Genomic DNA, 22,287 nt, shown 5'->3' on the forward strand with positions numbered 1-22,287 from the left:
ATATTGTTGTAAAACAATGGTTACTCTTAGATGCGAAGCTCTACAACATATGACAACTTCTGGTGCATTTCATTTCTGTCCCACTGATCTTTGAAGTCTTTGTGAAGATGCAGCAGACACAACTTCTTTAGAGAGCTAGCAGAGCAATTCGATATCTTTAGGAACCTTGCCCCACAATATATAAACCTTCGATAATTTTAAGAGCACCCCTTCCGATCTTCAGCAGGCTGACATTGGATTTGATAGGTTCTTCAGCACAAGCGTCTTTAGGTGTCTGCACTGCTGATTCTGTGTAGGTTCAGTGTCAGCGGAACACTGCCAACGGCTAGAGCTCCGCCCGAGTCTTCAGCATCGCCAAGTCTCCAATGGACTTGTGCGCCCCGTGCGCCCTACTCGCGCACTCGCCAACGTCCTCAACGGCTGGAGCTCCGCAGAGCACGCGCTGCCGCACCCGGTCACCACGGTGCCCACGCCCCCGCGTAGTTTGCCTAGCCACTCGCTCTGCTCGCATGTATAGTTGCGCATGCATAGCCATGGCCAAAGGCCTATATATGTATACCACTGTTGATCAATACAAGGTATCCAGTTGTGTCATTCCATTCTACATGGTATCTTCGTCCTAGGTTCTCTTCCAGAATCCCTAAGCCACACTTCCTCTTCCGCTGCCATGCCTCCTTCTTCCCACCACTCTGATGAGGATGGTGATGTTGCTCCTGTCGTGCCCACCTCGTCTCAAATCCAAGGCATCTCCATCCGCCACCATGTTCATGTCATCCTTGACATGGCCGAAGCCAACTTCGGCTAGTGGTGTCATTTCTTTGAATCTGCCCTTGGCAAGTTCGGGCTCAAGAGCCATGTTCTTACCTCCACCCCCGATAAAGACCGTGATGGCGAGTGGCGCAGGGTTGATTCCTGCGTCGTCAACTGGATCCTCGCCATCGTCTCAAAGGGCGTCTTCGAGACCGTTCGCCATGATCGCCACGACGCGTTCACCCTGTGGCACGCCATCGCTGGCCTCTTCCAGGACAACGAGATGTAGTGCGCCGTGTACCTAGAGGCCGAGCTGCGTTCCCTGCAGCAAGGCGATATGACGATCAACGACTACTACACCAAGCTGAAACGCCTCGCCGGTCAACTCTGCGACATCGGCCATGCGGTCTCCGAACCAAGCCAGGTGCTGAACCTTCTCCGCGGCCTCAACCCGCGGTACCGTTACATCAAGCCGGTGATCACTTCCAAGTACCCGCCGCACACCTTCTAGAGCGCCCGCTCCTTCCTCATCCTCGAGGAACTCAGCTTCCAGCATGACGCCAACGCCGAGGCTGGACAGGCTCTCACCGTCACACACGGTGACCGCTCCAACGGATCCTCCAACTCCGGCGGGCACGGCGGAGGCAACGGATCCAACGACGGCACCTCCGGCTCCTCCGCACCGTGCAACAACCCCGCCAACAACGGTGGCGGCAGCAACCGCTCCAACAACCACTTCGATCGGCGCCGCAAGCAAGGCAACGACGGCGGGAACGGCGGCGGGAACACGCGCTCCAACAACTCCAACACCCAGACCACGCCCTGGACTGTGGGTTTCAACCCGTGGCAAGGCATGGTACAGGCATGGTCTATGACCTTCCATGCTCCCAGTGCGGGGGTTCTGGGTCCGCGACCGCTGTTCCAGCCCCAGCAGGCAATGATAGCCTCTCATCTTCAGCCGCCGTCGCCACACACCTCCACCAACTCCTTCGACACCGGGGCCTCTACGCTACTCTGTAGTCCGCTGGCGTTCCACATCAGCCACAGAGCATGTCTGATTGGTATCTCGACACTAGTGCCACGTCACACATGTCCTCCAACCCCGGTAATCTCCACTCTCACACTCTTCGTCCCTCATCATCTTCCATCACAGTGGGCAATGGTGCTCGGCTGCCTGTCACTCACCAAGCACACACTGTCATTCCCACTGCCACCTCCCCTTTACATTTGAATGATGTTCTTGTTTCCCCTTCGCTCATCAAGAACATAATCTCCGTTCGTCGTTTAACTCGTGACAACAATGTTTCCATTGAATTTGACCCGTCTGGTTTCTCTATAAAGGCACTTCCTTCCAGGTAGGAGATGCTCTGATGTGAAAGTAACGGCGATCTCTACCCCCTCTGCCTTCCACCTCATGAAGCCCTCACTGCATCCTCGACGGCATCTCTGTGGCATCAGCGGCTCAGACATCCCGGCCAACCAGTTACATCTCAAATTTTACAAACCTTTTCTTTTCAATGTAATAAGGCTGATGATCACTCTTGCTCTTCTTGCCGTTTGGGCAAGCATACTCGTTTGCCTTTCAATAATTCAGCATCACATGCAATTTCCCTTTCCAAATAGTACATTCAGATATTTGGACAGCTCCTGTTTACAGTCATTCAGGCTATAAATACTATGTTGTTTTTCTTGATGATTATACACACTATCTCTAGACAGTACCCCTACGCAATAAGTCTGATGTGTTCCCAACCATTCGCTCATTCATCACATATGTTCAGACCCAATTTCGCCTCCCCATCCTCTCCTTTCAGACAGATAATGGCCGTGAGTACGATTCCTATGCCATGCGCCTTCTTCTCTCCTCTCTTGGCATTCAGTTGCGTCTCTCGTGTCCTTACACATCGCAACAGAACGGTAAGGCGGAACGGATCTTGCGCACCACTAACGACTGTGTGAGAACTATGTTGATTCACAGTTGAAAGGTCCTTGTTTGGTTTTGGTAATTGAGTGACAACTTAGGTAGACTAATAGTGTTTATGTGAGATACATAGGAGATTAGTCCACAGGATGATGGAGGAGCTCATTGCATATGAGACATGACATGGAGTCATGTGACCAAGGTGGAGAAGATCAAGATGAGGCTTGGCTCGATGGACCGGTTGCAAGAGTGAAGGGCAAGTCAGAGGCTTTGAAGCGAGGGACCGCGTGTGACAGTGAAGCTTGAGCAAGACTTGGCGCCGATGGACCAAGGCAACGGTGAAGAGCAAATGAGGTCAAGATCGATGAACCAATACGGTCACGTGATGATATGGAGTGGATTATATCATTTGGTGATTGGTTGGTGCATGTGTTGCATCAACATTGGAGAAGATGAAATGGAAAGCGCAAGGCAAAGGTATAACCTAGGGCATTTCCATTTCACCGGTCATAGGTGTGTAGAGAAGTTTATGACCGGATTTAGGATAGATGGCCGTACTATCAAGAGGGGCAAACTTGTTTGCATATCGGTCATCTAGTGCCACTTGAGCGATCTAACTTTGCATACGTGTTAGGATCGAGTGGTGTGGCAAGTTGAGAGGCTAACTCCTTTGGAAAAATGTTTGTCAAATGCTAACACACATGCACATGGTGGTGTACACTTGTTGGTGTTGGCACACTTTACAAAGGAGGTGTAGTTCCTAGGGATTCGGCGCTTTTGAGAAAATTAAGTGTATATTTTCTATTGCGCCGGTGGGAAATTTGGAGAAGTCACGCGAGTGTCACCGGACGCTCTGCGCGGAGGCACCGGACGCTGGCCTTTAGCGTCCGGTGTGCTGTCGGGTGTAGCAGAGTGCACCGGACGCACCGGAGTGAGTCCAGTGCTCAGCGTCCGGTGTGCGGGCGGTTTGGCGACCCTCTCTGCGCATGAGTCCGGTGAGCACCGGACGCTCAGGGTGCGTCCGGTGGCTCGCGTCCGGTGACCGTGCGAGTTTGCGGATCTCTCGGCGCACGGGTCCGGTGTGCACCGGACGCGTCCGGTGTGACGCAGTAGAGCGTCCGGTGGTGCTGTGCATGAGCGCGTGCGCAGTAGCCGTTGGCGGCAACGGTCGAGTTCAAACGGCTAGTGACACGTGGCTGACGCCTGAGCACCGAATGCTGGGGGTTGAGCGTCTGGTGGCTCACTGTGAGCGTCCGATGCCCTCGTGTTTTGCCCAGTGAAGGGGCAACGGCTAGTTTAGCCCTTGGGGCTATAAATAGAAGTGGTGGCCGGCCTTGGCTGTTGCTGAGCACCCTTGGGACTTAGTGTCCATGCTTGGAGAGTGCTAGTGAAGCCTCTAACTCACATATGCTTGATAGTGTTCATCCGATTGTGTGAGTGAGCGATTCTAGTGCGTTGCATTGAGAGATTGCATCGAGTGGCACTAGGTGTTCGTGTTGCAAGCCGGTGGTGCTTGTTACTCTTGGAGGTTGCCACCTCCTAGACGGCTTGGTGGCTTGTGACTCCGTTGAAGCACGCAAGGAGATTGTGTGGTGCTCCGGAGAAGAGATTGTGAGGGTACGGTGCTCACCCCGCGGGGATCGCGAAGAGCAACTCTAGTTGAGCGAGACGTGAAGAGCAACAAGTGGTCCGGCCGGGTCAAGTGCTAGAGCTTGTGGTAAGCACTCCACGTGGGAGAGTGTGACTTGCGGGTCACCACTAGCAAGAGGACCGGCGGCAACCTTGGAGCTTGTCTCAACAGGGACGTAGCTTGGTGGCAACTAAGTGAACCTCGGGAGAAAATCATCGTGTCAACATTGTTCTTCCCGTTGGTTTCCAAAGTCCCTAACACAAGCTTGTTCTTACTTCATATACTTGTGCTTGTGTAGTTGCTCTTGTAATTAGTTAGCTTGTGTAGCTTGCTAGTTACCTTCTTGCTTGTGTAGCTAGAAGTAGTTCCTCTTGTGTGACTAATTTGGTTTGTGTAACCTTGTTAGTCACATTGCTTAGTTTGTGTAGCTAAGTAAGTTGCGCTCTCTAATTTGGCATTAGTTACCTTGTTATTGAGCTTGCTAGTGAGCTTAGGCTTTGTGCGCTTTGCCTCACTAGTTTGTGTAGGAGCTCCCTCGGTTTGCAAAGTACTAGTTGCATAGGTTTGTGTGACCTTGCTCCTAGAATTGGTTAGGTGAGCTCTTGCTAAGGTAGCACCTTCCTTGCTTGTTTAGGATCTTTTCAAGGTGCTAGAGAACTTAGATAGAGGGGTGTAGTCTTGGCTAGACCGATAGTTTTAATTCCGCATTTGTTTCGGTTAGCCGGCGTAATAATTTTTAGAAAGGACTATTCACCCCCCTCTAGTCCGCCATCTCGACCCTTCAACAGTGCAGCTCCCCTGGCGTTCTAGGCTGAGGCGCTCGCCACGGCCACGTACCTGATCAACCGGCGCCCGTGCCGCGCTACAGCCGCCGCGACGCCGTATTCGATCCTCTTTGGCGTCCCGCCAAACTACGACGAGCTCCGGGTGTTCGGGTGTCGCTGCTACCCCAACATGATCTCCACAACCGCGCACAAGCTCGCCCCGCGCGCAGCCACGTGCGTCTTCATCGGGTACCCGGCTGATCATCGCGGCTACAGATGCTACAACATCAACACTGGCCGCGTCATCACATCACGGCACGTCGTCTTCGACGAAGCGGTCTTTCCCTTCCGCGACCTCGACTATTGCACGTCTACGCCAGGCCCTGCATCAGTTCCTACTGACGACGACGCGCCGCCACACCTCGTCACCGAACTGCCACGCCATCCGACGCGCGCACGAACTGTGCGTTCAGGTGGCGCCCCGCACAATCCACGGCCTCGACTACGACACCCGCTCCAGCTCCATCAGCATCGCCTGCGGTGCCACCGACAGTGTCGCCCCCGGCATCGCCCACGCCGTCGCCTCCGCACGCGCCATCGTGCCCGCCAGTGACCACAGGTCATTCGATGATCACTCGCGCGCGTGCCGGGATCCACAAGCCGAACCCCAAGTACGCCTTGGCGGCCTCGGGACCACTTTCGCCGGTGCCTCGCTCTGTCCGCTCAGCACTCAAGGACGTCAACTGGTACACGGCCATGAAAGCCGAGTACGACGCACTGCTGGCCAACCAGACCTGGACCCTTGTCCCCAGGCCACCCGGCGCACGCATCATCACCGGCAAGTGGGTGTTCAAGCACAAGATGAATCCCGACGGGACCCTTGAGCGTTACAAATCTCGATGGGTCGTTCGTAGCTTCAAGCAACAACCCGGCATCGACTTCGGCGAAACCTTTCTCACCAGTGGTCAAGCCGGCGACCATCCGCACCGTTCTCACGCTCGTGGTGTCCCGCAACTGGCCGGCTCATCAACTCGATGCTCGATGTCTCCAACGCCTTCTTACATGGCAATCTGCAGGAACGAGTCTACTATCAGCAGCCCACGGGCTTCACCGATCCCGCGCGGCCAGATCATGTCTGCCTCCTAACGCGCTCCCTCTACGGCCTCCGACAAGCTCCCCGAGCATGGTTTGATCACTTCGTCGGGCACGTCACCTCGATCGGCTTTGTGCAGTCGAGAGCGGACACGTCTCTCTTCGTGTACAACCGCGCCGGCACCCAGGCTTATCTGCTGTTGTACGTCGACGATATGATCCTCTCCGCGTCGTCTCCTGCACTACTCCAGCACTTCGTCAAGCAGTTGCAGGACGCCTTCAAGGTGAAGGACATGGGACCCGTCCACCACTTCCTCGGCATTGGTGTTCGACGCACCAGCACCGGCTTCTTCCTCTCCCAGACGCAGTACGTAGAGGACCTGCTGGAGCGCGCAGGCATGGCGAACTGCAAATCCGTCGCCACTCCGGCAGACACAAAGGGCAAGGCGTCGGCAACCGACCGAATCCTCATCGATGATGCCACCTCCTATCGAAGCCTCGCCGGTGCACTACAATATTTGACGATCACCCGCCCCGACATCGCATATGTAGTGCAACAAGTTTGCCTTCACATGCATGCGCCGCGGGATGTTCATCTCACCATGCTCAAACGCATTCTTTGATACGTCAAGGGCACAGCTCATCTCGGCATTCAGCTGCACGTCATCTCCTCACCGTCGATCACCGCATACTCGGATGCGGACTGGGCTAGCTGCCCGGACACGAGGCGCTCTACGTTGGGCTTCTGCGTCTTCCTCGGCTCATCCCTCATTTCGTGGTCGTCTAAGCGACAAACCACAGTATCGAGGTCGAGTGCCGAGGCGGAATACCGCGCCATAGCCAATGTTGTATCCGAGTGCTCTTGGCTACGGCAACTCCTCGGCGAGCTTCTGTGCAAAGTGCCCATGGCCACGGTGGCGTTCTGCGACAATATCTCCTCGGTGTACATGTCCAAGAACCCTGTCCACCATCGGCGCACCAAGCACATCGAACTGGACATCCACTTCGTCAGGGAAAAGGTAGCCATTGGCGAGCTCCGCGTCACGCATGTTCCAAGCGCGCGACAGCTAGCGGATGTGTTCACCAAAGGACTGCCTACGGTGCTCTTCTTCGACTTCCGGGACAGTCTCTCCGTCACGACTGCCGACGTCGACACTGCAGGGGGGTGTCAACGGAACACTGCCAACGGCTAGAGCTCCGCCCGAGTCTTCAGGATCGCCAAGTCTCCAATGGACTTGTGCGCCCCGTGCGCCCTGCTCGCGCACTCGCCAACGTCCTCAACGGCTGGAGCTCCGCAGAGCACGCGCTGCCGCACCCGGTCACCACGGTGCCCACGCCCCCACGTAGTTTGCCTAGCCGCTCGCTCTGCTCGCATGTATAGTTGCACATGCATAGCCATGGCCAAAGGCCTATATATGTATATCAATGTTGATCAATACAAGGTATCCAGTTGTGTCATTCCATTCTACATTCAGGAAGGTGAGGTTTGGCACGTGTGGCCCAAGGAGTCAGAGTGGGTCGTCTTCCTGATGACCAGACCAGCTTAGAGCTAGATATTGGGCAATGCAGAAACAAGCCTTATGATGAGAACCAAATGATAAAAAAAAGGACTGTTCTTGAGTCGTCACCCGTTCACTATGAAGAAGTTCAAACTACAAAGAAACCACAATAACATGGCATACACACAACACAACTATCAGGCACATTCTTGGTGAGGAGATCTGTTTCTTCCGGACTTATTGAAAAGAAAAACACAAGCCACAAAATCATTCAGAATTGCAGATCTACTGGAAGAATCAAAGACAAAGGACTATACGCATAAATATTCAAAAGTATTGTTGCATGAAGAAGCAGGCGATCACTCGACGCGAACCTCCACCACATGTGGCATCTTCTGGTGCATTCTACTTAGCTCCCAAAGGAATTTGAAATCCTTATGCAGAGACAGTAACCACAGCTTCCTTAAAGACACAAGGGATTCAAATCCTTGAGGAACCTTATTCAGTTTCGGTAGCGCCACAAGATATAAACCTTCAATATTTGGGAGAGCATCCTTCCCAACTGTCAACTGGTTGACATTGAGCATGTTCTTCAGTATTAGTGTCTTCAGCTGTGGAAAGGACCCTTCAGAAATAACCATTGTCTCTGTGCTGCTCACCCTGTTAAGACTCAGATAGGTGAGGTTTGGTACATGTGGAGCAATAAGCAGTAGCGGGTCTTCATGAAGACCAGACCAACTTAGAGCTAGATACTTGAGGTTTTTCCCATGGCCTTGAAATATTGGGCACTGCAGTGTTCCGGCAGCCCAGCGGCCCCTGACGATCAACCTGTGGAACTGCTTGGACTGTGGGTTGAGAGTTTCCAAGTGCAGTGTCTGCTCCTCATCACTTGCATTAAGAAGCAAACAGGCAAGAAGTGGCAGCTTAGATACTGCAGAAAAAAGATCTGCACAATGGATGGCAGTAACTTTGCAAACCCACACACTTTTTAGTTTTCTGAGGTTGTCCAGTTGGCCTGCCAAGTCATTTGTTGCTTCCACAGTCTCCAGAGTCTGAAGTTCCACCAAGTTAGAGAGATCCTTGGGTGGCTGTACCCCTGTGAAGTACCGGAAATCTTTCTGCTTCTCATCCACCACTCTGTCAGCTAACAGATGCCGCAGCTTCTTGACCTTGACTATGCCTCTTGGTAGCTTCTCTATTTTTGTTTGCTTGATGTCCAGTGTCTCTAGGTTGGATAGCTTCTCAATACACTCCGGGAGTGACTTGACTTCTGTCCGCCGCAAGCCAATGTAACGTAGATTAAACAGATTCCCTATAGATTGTGGCACTTCAGTTATCTCAGAATCTTGTAGCTCAAGAACAGTAAGGTAGCTTGACTCAGAAAAGATTGAGGCTAGCATGCGAGTCGATGTGACACCATCAAGTGAAAATAGAGTGCGAAGGTGTGGAAATTTCAGTCTTGGTGCATCACTGCCATTCCATCCACACAATGATAGTCGGCGCACTTCCCGGTCCATATTTATCACTGCAGCCTGATCGCTTGCAGAGCCAAACTTTTCATCTCTAGCTATTGAAAGAGCCAGGTCACGCACAATGTCATGCATCTTACATGTGTTCACCCTACCAAGCTCATCATACTCTTCAACTTGCAGCAAGTTCCTAGTAATGAGCTCCACCAGAATTAGTTCAGCCACATCCTCCAGTGTGTTGTTTTCGTTGGTCACTGCAAATCCTTCAGCAACCCACTGCCTGACAAGGCTCTCTCTTGACATGATGAAATCTTCAGGAAATAGGCTGCAGTATAGGAAACAGTTTCTGAGGTTCCCTGGTAAATCGTTGTAGCTAAGCTTCAAAATTGTCTGCACATTGTCTGGTTTTGCTAGCTCAACCCGGAACTGATTATACATTTGATTCCAGGCATGTTTAGTTGGTTTCTTGGAGGACATGAGGCTGCCCATAGATATAATTGCCAATGGCAGGCCCTTACACCTTTCTACTATGGAAACAGCCACATCCTCAAGCTCTTGGGGGCACTTTCGGTCAGCTGTGTTATTAAAGGCTCTTCTACAAAAGAGGTCGAGTGCATAGGAACTTCCCAAAGGCTGGAGCTGAAGATGGCATCCCGAAGATGCAAGAGATGCAACGTCTTCTCTCCGTGTTGTGATGATGATACGGCTTGCTCGAAGAGTATTGAAAATGTCTTCCATCATTTGATGGTACACCTCCTTGTTCCAAACATCATCCAAGACAAACAAACATTTTCTGGTACCTAGGACATTCTTAATTTCTTCTCTCAGCTTGTAGGCATCCATACTTTCGATGGTACCTGATTGCTTATATGTGTCCTTCCCAATCTCTCTGAGTAGTTCTCTCAGCAAACCATCTATTGTGTAGGTCTGTGACACTGTGATCCGGGCACTAACAGGGAATTCGCTCTTCATACGCTCATAAACATTCATGACTAGAGTGGTTTTTCCCAATCCACCCATACCCGACACCGTTATCACTGTGTTGTTTGGTTCATTGCTATGAAGCCATCCAATCAGCTTTGCTTGATTCAGTGCAATCCCCACGAGATCTTCATCTTGAATAAGCTCTGGCAAGAAGGTTTGGGATCCATGTCGAACAATTACAGGGCCTGCTGGAACTTGGAGAGCAGGGAAATAGTTCTTCTGCAGTTGTTTTACTTGCTCAATCTCACCCTTTATACGAACCACCTCATCAGCAATATCACTGAAAATTTTGGCATTATGTGCTCCTTTGATGAACCACATCAGCGATCCTTCTTCCTGCAGCTTAAAAGCGTTATATGAGTATTTGTCCATTACATCTTCCACATGGAAGGCCACCTTTCTCAGCTCCCCGATCCAACCCTTGACCACATTGATGCTGAGATTTGTGGTATCCAAATCTCGTATGACATTTCTCATCATATTCAATTCTCTCTCAATGTGCCTTATATTTTTTGGTAGCTCCCTAAGATTAGTTGCCTTTTTAGATGCTTCAGCAATGACGAATTTGATGACTTCATCTCCTAAAACGGTACCAATTTTCGAGAGAGCAGATAGCAGTGCTTCTGCCATTAGTTCAGTTCTGCACAATCAAAGCATGGAGCTTGATTAGTTCAAGATAATGTACGCAATCTATTTTACTTAGATGTTTCAGACCTGTCTGCACATGTTAACAAAAAGCACACAATATTAACCGTTCTTAATAGATTATAGATTCACTAATAGATAAGAAGCCCCCATTGATTAGTCCTCAACATGCATGCAACAATTTATTTCATGGATTTGGCATCTAAACTGACTGAAGTCTCCATTAAAAACATGCATGTATATAAAAATGCATATACCAATTCAAAAATTAGAATTAAATTTTAATATTTTGTTACATTTTGGACTCCAAACAATTGTCAGAGCATGGATTAGCAAGTAATATTCTTTGACAAGCTATCTATCATATCAAAAGATATACTTCTTGTACCTGGATGGAAATAATATGTTCCCATCCACTGAGTTAAGAGTAATCTTACTATTACATAATGGAGGACCCAAAGCATAATGGAGGACCTTAAAATGTCGGTCGCCACATACATCAATAAATTTGTGTCTTTAGCTATCTCACTAATAAAAAGTATAAAACAAAACTTGTTTAGTTGATTTTGTGTACCTTACTACCTTACTGTATGTACGAGCCCAACCCATGTCAAACATATAGCAAGTTGTACAAGAAAGAGAAAAGAAAACTAGTAAGCTTAGCTTGCTGCTAATTAATATACCCTTGTTTCTCGTAAAAAAAAAACCAAGGCGAAAACTGAGATTCGCACAAAGTTTTACCAAAACAAATCAAGCACAAAGCTGTTCCCTTCTACTGTTGTTTACTGTTGCCGCACCAATGTTTTGCTTAATACGTACTAAATAGATGAAAATGCATGCCTTCGGTTGTTTTCTATCAAAAAAAAACAAGCAGCTCACACCAATTTTTAGAGATAAGATCAACCGGGTGTCCTCACCTTGGATGAACCTGCGCGGGGACGTCGCAATTGCTGCCTTGCTGGTCTCCTGTAGGCTGAACCGCCGGAGCCCCGTAGGCCGTAGTGGTAAAGCTCTAGAGATTGGTGGGTGCGGGAGGGAGGGAGGGAGGGAATGGACTGGACACTGGAGTGGGAGAGCGCGGATCTGGGTGCCTGCTTGATGTTTGGGACAGTCAGAGGACTCATCAGATAAAGTAGGCAATGACAAGCTCCGGACCAAGGATGCAGCCATCGTGTATGAGGCGCCATGAGACGTTGACTTGACTCGACCCTGAGCTGCAGTCGTCGTCAATGGCGTTACGCGGTGCCATCTACAGTATGACAGAGAACCGCTCATGTAATGCTGCAGAAATTGCCGAGTAATTCCAAAACCAAAACCCAAGCATATTATAAGTTGTCATAAGCACGTCCGATTGTGTAATGGATGAGAACGGAGCTATTTATATTAAATTATTATTAGTAGCAAATGGAGTTAACTGTTCATTGAATGAGAATGGACTTTGATTGATTGGTCGACTCTTTTTCTAAGAGCAACTCTCCAGTAGGGCCCCTACTCAAGCCCCAACACCTAAATATAGGTGCACAGGCTAAAAACATTATTCCAGCAGAGCCCCTACTCCAGACCCCATATTTGGCTGGGCACCCATATTTCTCCTCCAGACCTCATTCCTGTTGGCCCAACAGGACAGCCCCCATCCTCCATCGCGTGTCCTAGCCCCAACTCACGCTCCCTCTCTCTCTTCCCTTGCATGTGCATAACACCCTACGCTAACCGGCTCGATGCTGTAATTGTGTCCCTGTCCAAAGAAAGAAGAAAGAGGAAGAAGAAAAATACAATGACGAGTAGGTTCCTTCTGTCATTCTCTCTAGAATAGGTTTGGGGTCCAAAATTAGGTGCTACTGTTGGAGTTGAAGCAGAAAAGTTGAGCCCCAAAAATTAGGGAAGCACCCAAATTAAAAATAGGGGCCTAGTTTTGGGGCTACTGCTGGAGTTGCTAAACAAGTCCATTTGCACAGTTTGGCGTTACTAAATAAAGTTATTTTTTTTTTTTGAAAAATAGTTTGTAACTTTGTAAGTGAAACTGACTATTTTAGAAAACAGCCGGGTAGAACAGCTTCACCAAAGAGCCTGAAGGGTTAAAAAGACCCTAATGCCCTTGCCCTTACCCTTTTCTTTTTCTTTTTTTTCTTTTTCTACTCTATTCTTCTATTGTCTTCTTCCTCGATGTGCCAGAGTGACTGCACAGGAGGCCGCCTCCGCCGACTGCATCCCAGGCAGCATGCGTGTCGTAGCCCCGTGCCCTACCCTCGCGCGCAATGGATGCGCCCTGCTCTAGTGCCGATAAATGCACCTTGCTCTATCGTCGGTGGCCGCGCCCGACCCTATGTTGGCGGACGCGCCCTGATAGTGCGTCAGTGGCTGGCCATGCCCCTGCGACGGCCCTAGCCTTTTGCCCCGGCTCCATGCCTCTCTCGCCTGATCGGCTCTCCCCGGCCTCGCACGCTAACCCCACGCCACCTTTGCCCAGCCAGTTACCCATGACGACGGCTTAGATTACAAGTTCCACCCGCTGAGCGGTATTAGCAGCAAAAGCTGTTCATTTCTTATCTCCACGCGGGCTCTTCAAAAGAAAGGGCACTATTGCAGAGCCTGCTCCCCTCCACTACTGCTTCCTAAGAATTTTCGCTGACACAATTTACCCCAACATCAAGGCATCTTTTAATTTGTTGGAGGATGCTTGCTTCCAACGTTGGGTACTTCGAAGCTATCTGCGGCATTTTTGTCCAGGTTTTTTGTACCTGTAATTGCAAAGTTTCATTAAAGGGCATCAATTACACCGTTCAAAGTACAGTTCCATACTTCTATTTGTCAGAGCAACATTCTAAGGATAAAAATTCAAAATATGTTGGCCATACACTGTCGATAAGGTTCTTAGACGATAAATCTTCAGTGTTAGAATCGACTTTTAACCCTGTTACTATCTCAATTATAAGGATACCCAGACTTTTAAGCCTGTTACTATCTCAATTACACAAAGCTGTCTAGCCATAGGTCTATCAGTTGTTTGTCCTCCTCCTTAGCTCTAAGCTTAACTCGAGCTAATTCTTGTCTGAAGGTGACTTTGCAAGAGATCACTGAGTGCTGGAGATTTCTGAAAACGACATCATTTCGTTCCCCAAAAAAAAGACCAATTCTAGTATACCAAATTGCCCACAACATTGCTAGTACTATTATCTCCATAAATATTGGCCTCTGAATCTGAGTCTTGAACAAGGAGATCATGTCCAGAATGTTCCCTTGTATTAAATGTGCCAAACCCAACACATTCCAGCACGACATAGCAAAAGGGCAATGCAGGAACAAGTGATGCAAAGACTCCTCAGTGTCCGAATGACAAAGCAAACGGTTGTAATTTTCCAACACCATAGTTTTCCTTTTCAGAAGTTCCCATGTATTAAGTCTATCTTTTAAAACTAGCGAAAAAAAAACTTTCCATTTTGGCTGGCAATAGGAATTCCAAAGCCATGTATAAACCGGTGATATTTGCCTGGTGCCCATCAGATGCAGATAAGCTTTGCTTGATGCAAACTCAGTGGAACCCCAGATATAAGACCATTAATCCTTGCCTTGAAGAAGGTGAGTGTCATCCAGAATGAAAATGAGTTGCTGAAACTGATCAAAGGCCTCAACTGAGAGAGGGAGTGTAGACATGAAATCTTTTCTATCTGTTCCCCTTCACTGTTGCTTCCTAGGAATTTTTTTCAGTTCAAGTATCAAGATCTAGCTGCTGGATGGAAAGCCGTTTCCATTAAGCTGCTCCATAATTTTCCCTATGGAAGGCCTTTCTTTTGGATTTTCACTAACACAATTTAGCCCAATATCAATGCATCTTTTAACTTGTTGGAGGCTGCTCGCTTCCAACGTTGGGTACTTAGAAACTATTTGTGGCATTTTTGTCCAAGTTTTTTGTACCTGTAATTGCAAAGTTTCATTAAAGAGCATCAGTTACACCATTCAAAGTACGGTTCACTACCTCTATTTGTCCTATCAACATTCTTAAGGTTAAGGGAAAAAAATCAAATATGTTGGACTTACATTGTCGATAAGGTTCTTGGATGACAAGTCTTCAGTGTTAGGATTGACTTTTAACCCTGTTACTATCTCGATTATAAGGATACCCAGACTATATATATCTGATTTGGCTGAGACTTCACCTCTGTAGTAATACTCTGGAGCCATGTACCCTCTGCATTACATGAAAGTCATTAGAAGCAGTACATGCAGTATAATCGGGTTGATCATGAACAAACAGAGAATTATTCACAAATTTTCGTCAAGCTTACCTTGATCCCACAACATTTGAAGTGAGTGTACGTGTTTGCTCTTCGCCAAAGAGCCTTGACAAACCAAAATCAGCAATTTTGGGCATTAAATTATCATCCAACAATATATTTCCAGGTTTGAGATCCATGTGAATTATGGGTCTTTGCAATTCATGTAAGAACTGTAAACCCTGACAAATCCCCTGTATTATTTTGAAGCTGATGCTCCAATTAAGCTCATGAAATGCACCTGTAGAAATAGACAAATCAGTAAGTCAACACCTTAGAGAAAGTTGTATATTTGTGTAGCACTCAGAATTTTGCATTATTACTAGCAAACTAAAACACTTTGAATGCAAAGTTACTACTGTAAGTTTGGATCCATCCTCAAGATATATGGACATATTTAAGCAAATCTAATATGTAATGTGGACAAATACCTTTATAGTCTCATACTAAATTGCACTATATTTTGTGATGGGTTCTGTAAATATCTTGTTTAAATTTAACTGAATGTTGTCATCTAAACATAAGGAGCAGAAGGATATTTTTCCCTGGTGTCTGAACAACTTGTTAAATAAAGCTGCCTATGACTGTTAATTCGTGTTTGATACAACAGAAGCCAATATTCCACTAAAATCAGAGAGAGAATGAGATTAAGTAGAATACCGTAAAGGTACTTGTCAAGGCTTCCCCTAGGCAAATACTCATAGCACAGTATCCTTTCTTGTGTGTCTGCAAAAACATATCTTCCATGGGATTCCACCAGCTTCTTATGTATTTCATAACAATACCCGATTAGCTTCACTATATTTCTATGATTGAGATCAATCAGACTAAATACTTCATTCTTAAAATGCTTATCCAGATTGATTTGTGGAACTACCAAAAGCTTTTTTACCGCAACAACTTCTCCATTTGGAAGCATTCCCTGATTAATTAACATAGTACAGACAAATATTCAGATAGCTTCTCCTATATTTTTTCTCAAACTGATGGTGATGGAAATTAAAATATACCTTATAAACTACCCCAAAAGAACCTTTACCAATTTCACGTTCATTGGCAAAGTTCCCTGTGATTTCCTCTACAAAGTGTAGCTTTGGTTCCCTTGGGAATTCAGCTATCAGTTGCAGCTTCTTCTCCATGAGTTTGCATATGCTAGCTTCATGACTGTTTTCTGCTTAACATATTCCATTTTAAACAAGAGAATGCATATTTTACTCTAGAGGTAGAGAGTACGACAGCAGTGGAATTATCACTATGATTTGACAAAACCTCTAGATTAAATCCTTAAATCTTGAAATGAATTAATGGTTTTATGAACCAGTTCCTTTACCTTTGAGTTTACAAATTATTGAACCTACAGTAGGCCTTTTCCTTGGATCTGTCTCCACGCAGTTTAAACCAAGTTCAATGCATCTTTTTACTTGTAGCATGTGTTGTTCTTCCAGTGATGGATACTTTGATTCTATATGCGACATTTTTGTCCAATTTTTAGATACCTGTGTGAATTAGAAAGATTAGATAATGAAATTGTAAAGTAAAGCGGCAAAACATCGCCAACACAGACTAAATTGTTTATACTACTACAGCTTTGCTTACATTATCAATTAGTAACTTAGAAGAAATGTCTTGAATATTGAGGTCCCTCTTCAGTCCTGTCACTATTTCAAGAATAAGAACACCCAAACTGAATATGTCCGACTTTACTGATATTTCTCCTCTGTAATGGTATTCCGGGGCAATGTATCCTCTGGGTCACATTAGCATCAAATTATATTCTATCACACAAAAATACTAATGCAACTTTGAAGAATGGAAAGATACAGAAACTAGTAAGTTCTTACATCCACCCCACAACATTTTGGGTGAGAATTCTGGTTTGTTCTTCACCAAACAACCTTGAAAGTCCAAAATCTGCAATTTTCGGCACCATGTCGTCACCCAAAATTATGTTGCTAGGTTTAAGATTCAAGTGAACTATGGCTTCACTTCGCTCCTCATGCAGAAAATGTAACCCATTGCATATCCCCAAGATTATTTTGAAGCGCATGGGCCAATCAAATTCTGAAGATTGATCTGAATAATAACAAAAGGAAGAAGGAATTGAAATACTTCAAAGAAAAGAGCTTCTCAATGATATCTTTGCATCTTCTGTGTTACAGAAATGTTTTATGTGACCAGGGTATATATAAAATAGCCTTCATCATGTTTATTTTCTGTTGTAGACCAATACCATGTATGATTCTGTATCTAGACAGTCAAAAAACGAAAACAAAGAAACAAATATGCAACCAGATGGATTACCATACCGTAAATGTATTTGTCAAGGCTTCCATTAGACAAATATTCATAGCAGAGGAATTTTTCTGGAACATCTGAGAGAAAATGTCTGCCGTTTCTCTCCACCAATTTCTTTTCTACTTGGTAACAAGAACCAAGTAACTTGACTATATTTCTGTGTTCCAGAGTCTGGAGATTGTCTGCCTCATTCTGAAAACGTCTATCATGAACTCCTGATTTTCGCACAAGCTTCTTCACAGCAACCAGTTGTCCACTCTGAAGTATGCCCTGCTTTGGTTCCATATTAGTATGTGATTTTAACTTTTTTTATCAGATATAGTTAACTTCAAAGATATTAAAACATGAGATAGAAATCATACCTTATAAACCACTCCAAATGCACCATGTCCAACCTCTCGTTCACTTGAGAAATCTTTTGTGATGCTCTTTAGGAATTCTAGCTTTGGCTCCCTTGGAAATGCACTTGATACTTGTGAGTTGTCCTTTAAGCTACTTTGTCTGCTGGAATCTCCCTTCATTCCCAACTATACAAAATAACCTTTATATGAGACAATAATTCATGCAGGGGTGCACAAAACATATAACACTATAAACATCGCAGTTGCTACATCAATGCTTTTCCGAACAAGAATCATGTACTGTACACTAAACAGATAGCCTGGTCAACCTGTGCCTCTCTTCAATTGATAAATAAGTCAAATCCACGAAATTTAGGGTTCATAAAATTTAAGAATTTGTAGAGAAAATTACAGATAATCGTGATTGTTTGGACTTGGGAAGAACAAGAATATGCTAAAGCCTACATAATACAAAGATAGAGAATCTCCTGCATATTTTCAATAAACAGATAGTTCCTCGGTCGTTTGTAAAGCAGCAATTTAATGTCAGAAAATCCAGATGAAATGTGAATTTGGTGAAAAAAAGAGAGGAAAAATTCAAGCACCAAAGAACATAGATTCTGCATCAGCAACAACCAGGAGAATACCTGAAGCAATGCTGCTCTGTTTCTGAGACAATAAGCAGGGGAGCTCCTCTTACTGGTGATCGGACACAGCCTGGAGATGTGAGTGGGAGACGAAGGGCTGTAGGTTTTGGGGGAGGATGGGAGAAGCTGATCCGCAGAAGCAACTGTAACTCTTCCAATAATGCCCGTGTGAATCGTTGACTTGACTTGCTGCGAGACTGTACGAGACTGGGGACTCCGTGTCTCGGTCACTCCGGGGCAGGGGTGCTATGCGGCCGTGCCGTGCGGCCCCTGCAGGGGCCGCCGCGCTGAGGCGCGAAGCCAGGGTCACCGGCGCAGGCCGACGCCTCTCGGCGCGCGGCATGGTGGAATGGAGCTGGGCATTGTGGACGGCGGTCGATGCCTCTCGACGCGCGGCAGGCTACGGCGCGGCGGGCGACGGTGCTGCTGAGCAGGGCGGCTAATAATGGCGCGGGGAGGCACTGGCAAGCGATGGGCAGCAGCTACCGACGGCGACGCGAGGGAGCGAGCATCCAGGGCAGCAGCAGGTAGGGATGAAAACGGATCGGATACGGACGGATATCACTGATATCATATTTGTTTTCATATTTCCGATCGGATTCGGATTCGAATACGGATAATATCAACCATGTCGGATAAGATATGATTGGATGTCGACATTACAAATATACGATTTAATTATTCGAATACGGATACGGTATCGGATGTTGAATATTCGGACTCGGATACGGACACATCTGAACCCCTATAAACGAATTCGGTCTCGAATACGGTCGGAAAATATCCGTACCGTTTTCATCCCTAGGTACAGGCGGCACCGCGAGTAAAAACACTAGAAAAAAATAACAAAACATATATTTATACCAAATATTTGTTTTATGCTTTGATTAGTCAGAGAAGAAAAAACAGTTTAGACCATAGGACTGAAATATGACGTCAGGATTCGACCTAAGACCGACTCCAACAGTTAAAACCTAAATCGAAGACTCATTCTATGTTTTGAGTCACGCAAAGCAAATGTATCGCGGACCCAAAAAATATGATTCTCTAGTAGCTGGTACCCAAAGCCAAAAGTCTCCCTCTCTCTCCCCCACGTTGCCTGTTCCCTTTCCTCTCTACCCTGGTGTCGTTCGTCCCTCTCTTCCTCTCTACTCAGCGCCGCCCACTCCGTCTCTCCCCTCACTACTTGAGCACGGCACCCCCTCCGAGCCGGCCCGCCACACGCCACTTGCCCCCGCAGCCACGCGACGACCCGCTCCTAGATCCGATGAAGGCGATCGTGTTGCTGGTCTTCGAGCTCCCAGATCTGGTGAAGGCGAACCAGGTGAGGAGTAGTGGCGGCAGAGCGCTCATTGTAGACCCAACCAAAAATACACATTAAGTCTATAATTATGGGTGCGGCGTCGGTTTGATTGTCATCTCTACTCCGATGTGCAACAGTGCAAGAGCCACGAGACACCATGAGCATGTGAAGGGTCAAGATGGCGGACTAGGGGGATGAATAGTCCTTTCTCAAACGTATCGTGCCGGCTAACTGAAATAAGTGCAGAATTAAAACTATCAGTCAAGCTAAGACTACACCCCTCTATCTAAGTTCTCTAGCATCTTGTAAAAGATCTTAAACAAACAAACAAGGTGCTTTCTTAGCAAAAGCTCACCTAACCAATTCTATGAGCAAGGTCACATAAACCTATGCCACTAGTGTATGGCGCATGCAAACACTGAGAAGAGTAGACAATGTTGACAAGGTGATTTTTTATCGAGGTTTATTTGGTTGCCACCAAGCTAAGTCCTCGTTGAGACAAGCTCTAAGGTTGCCGCCGGTCCTCTTGCTAGTGGTGATCTACAAGTCACACTCTCCTATGTGGAGTGCTTACCACAAGCTCTAGCACTTAACCCGGCCGGACCACTCGTTGCCCTTGACGTCCTGCTCTACTAGAGTTGCTATTCGCGATCCCCGCAGGGTGAGCACTGTACCTCTCACAATCTTTTCTCCGGAGCACCGTATAATCTTCTTGCGTGCTTCAACATAGTCACAAGCCACCAAGCTGTCTAGCACGTGGCAACCTCCAAGAGTAATAAGTACCATAGGCTTGCAACATGAACACCTAGTGCCAGCAATCTCTCAATGCCATCGCACTAGAATCACTCACTTACACAATCGGATAATCACTATCAAACATATGTGAGTTAGAAGGCTCCCAAGCACCACCACACAAGCTACCAAGGCCTTAGTGTGCTCAGCCATGAGCACAAGGCCAGCCACTACTTCTATTTATAGCCCCAAGGGCTAAACTAACCATTGCCCCTTTATTGGGCAAAACACGGGGGCGTCGGACGTGCCTCCCCAGTGTCTGACGCTCACAAAGCTACCATATGTCACTAGCCGTTTAAACTCAACCATTGCCACCAATGGCTAACTCACACGCGCGTCTGACACAGTAGCACTGGACGATCCGATGGTCCACACCGAACGTAGAGCCATAGCACCGGACGCTACTCAAAGAGGTTCAAAACCTCTCGAAGATGTGTCGGACGTGTCCGATGGAGTGCCATCAGACGCAACCAGTGTCCGACGCGCACACCACTTGAAACCCTCGTTCGCGTCCCTATTGACGTCACTCGGCATCAAACGCTCAACAGTTGAAAGGTCCTAATATGGCTAGAGGGGGGTGAATAGCCTATTAAAAATCTACAAACTCACTAGAGCAAGAGGTTAGTAAATAACAAAGCGAAGCTTTTTGCTCTAGCTCTAATGGGGTGTTTGCAAGCCATCTATCCAACAATTCTAGTTGATATAATCACTAGGCACACAAGAGCTATGTCACTACTTACACTAGAAAGCTACCTAAAGTTTCTATACAAGTAAGTAAGCTACTCTAGTTTGTGGGAATGTAAGAGAGATGGTTCGAACTTTATACCGCCGCGTAGAGGGGATGAACCAATCAATAATGTGAAGTCCAATCACCGGGAGAAATCCAATGAATCAATCACAATGGAGACACACAATTTTTCTCCCGAGGTTCACGTGCTTGCCGGCACGCTACGTCCCCGTTGTGTCGACCAACACTAGGTGGTTCGGTGGCTAAGAGGTGTAGCACGAACCTCGTCCTCACTAGGACACCACAAGAACCCACCCACAAGTGAGGTAGCTCAATGACACGAGCAATCCACTAATGTTGCCTTTGGCACTCCGCCGAGGTAGGCACAAACCTCTCACAATCACCGGGAGATGGCCACGAACAATCACCAACTCGTGCCAATCCTCCTCCGCTGCTCCAAGCCGTCTAGGTGGCGGCAACCACCAAGAGTAACAAGAAAACCGCAGCTACAACGATCTCCAAGTGCCACTAGATGCAATCACTCAAGAAAATGCACTTGGAATCACTCCCAATCTCACAAAGATGTTTAATCTATGAAGGAGATGAGTGGGAGGTGTTTGCTTAGGCTCACAAGGATGTCAAGTATGTTAGAATGCCAAGGGGGTGAGCCCCAAGCCGGCCAAACACGTAAATATAGCCCCTCAAGCAAATAGAGCCGTTGGCTCTTTCACTAGGCGAAATACGGGGTCACCGGACGCTCAACACCAGCGTCCGGTGCTCCAACGTCAGTCCTGTGTCAGAGTCTTACGGTAACCTGCAGAGCACCGGACGCTGAGCAGGTTGGCACCGGACGCGTCCGGTGCACACCGAACTCATGCGCAGAGAGCTCCACAAACTCGCAGGGTCACCGGACGCGAGCCACCGGACGCACCCTAAGCGTCCGGTGCTCACCGGACCCATGCGCAGAGAGGGTCGCAAAACGCCCGCACACCGGACGCGCACCACCGGACGCTCAAGCCAGCGTCCGGTGCCTATCGTCTGGTGCCTTACCCTAGCTGGGCCAGGCACTGTCTGCACCGGACGCTCAGACTTAGCGTCCGGTGCCTCAGTGGCCAGCGACCGGTGACGAGAAACACTCCCACGACTTCTCCAAAATT

The 22,287-nt window shown here is 47.5% G+C and overlaps 2 protein-coding genes across 3 annotated transcripts; both read right to left on the minus strand.

Annotated features, from left to right (window-relative positions):
• LOC8071597 (disease resistance protein RPM1) lies at positions 7,753 to 12,650 on the minus strand. Its single transcript, XM_002450576.2, has 2 exons — positions 11,672 to 12,650; positions 7,753 to 10,749 (listed from the first exon to the last, which is right to left on the minus strand). The coding sequence occupies exon 2, from the start codon at positions 10,737 to 10,739 to the stop codon at positions 8,016 to 8,018; it is 2,724 nt and encodes a 907-aa protein (XP_002450621.1). The 5' UTR covers positions 10,740 to 10,749; positions 11,672 to 12,650; the 3' UTR covers positions 7,753 to 8,015.
• On the minus strand, positions 13,577 to 18,834 carry LOC8060038 (putative receptor-like protein kinase At4g00960). Of its 2 annotated transcripts, XM_021461560.1 has the most exons (11): positions 18,309 to 18,833; positions 17,683 to 17,847; positions 17,332 to 17,590; positions 16,867 to 17,098; positions 16,622 to 16,772; positions 16,356 to 16,521; positions 16,036 to 16,196; positions 15,686 to 15,947; positions 15,038 to 15,266; positions 14,790 to 14,940; positions 13,577 to 14,666 (listed from the first exon to the last, which is right to left on the minus strand). In XM_021461560.1, exons 2-11 carry the CDS (start codon positions 17,839 to 17,841, stop codon positions 14,475 to 14,477), a joined length of 1,962 nt encoding a protein of 653 aa, XP_021317235.1. In that variant the 5' UTR covers positions 17,842 to 17,847; positions 18,309 to 18,833; the 3' UTR covers positions 13,577 to 14,474. The 2 variants fall into 2 exon arrangements, with proteins under 2 accessions (XP_021317235.1, XP_021317236.1); XM_021461561.1 differs by lacking the exon at positions 16,036 to 16,196 and having other exon boundaries at positions 15,686 to 15,751; positions 18,309 to 18,834.

This window comes from Sorghum bicolor, chromosome 5, assembly GCF_000003195.3.
Source record: "Sorghum bicolor cultivar BTx623 chromosome 5, Sorghum_bicolor_NCBIv3, whole genome shotgun sequence".
In the NCBI taxonomy this organism is placed as follows: domain Eukaryota; kingdom Viridiplantae; phylum Streptophyta; class Magnoliopsida; order Poales; family Poaceae; genus Sorghum; species Sorghum bicolor.

Excerpts from the sequence above, each read along its gene's own strand:
- LOC8071597 (XM_002450576.2), bottom strand. The coding sequence starts at position 10,739 with ATGGCAGAAGCACTGCTATCTGCTCTCTCGAAAATTGGTACCGTTTTA.
- LOC8060038 (XM_021461560.1), bottom strand. The coding sequence starts at position 17,841 with ATGAAGGGAGATTCCAGCAGACAAAGTAGCTTAAAGGACAACTCACAA. Across the intron at positions 16,773-16,866 it reads CAAAATGTTGTGGGGTGGAT|AGGATACATTGCCCCGGAAT; the intron begins GTAAGAACTTAC and ends AATGTGACCCAG. Across the intron at positions 14,941-15,037 it reads TCAAATGTTGTGGGATCAAG|AGGGTACATGGCTCCAGAGT; the intron begins GTAAGCTTGACG and ends CATGTAATGCAG.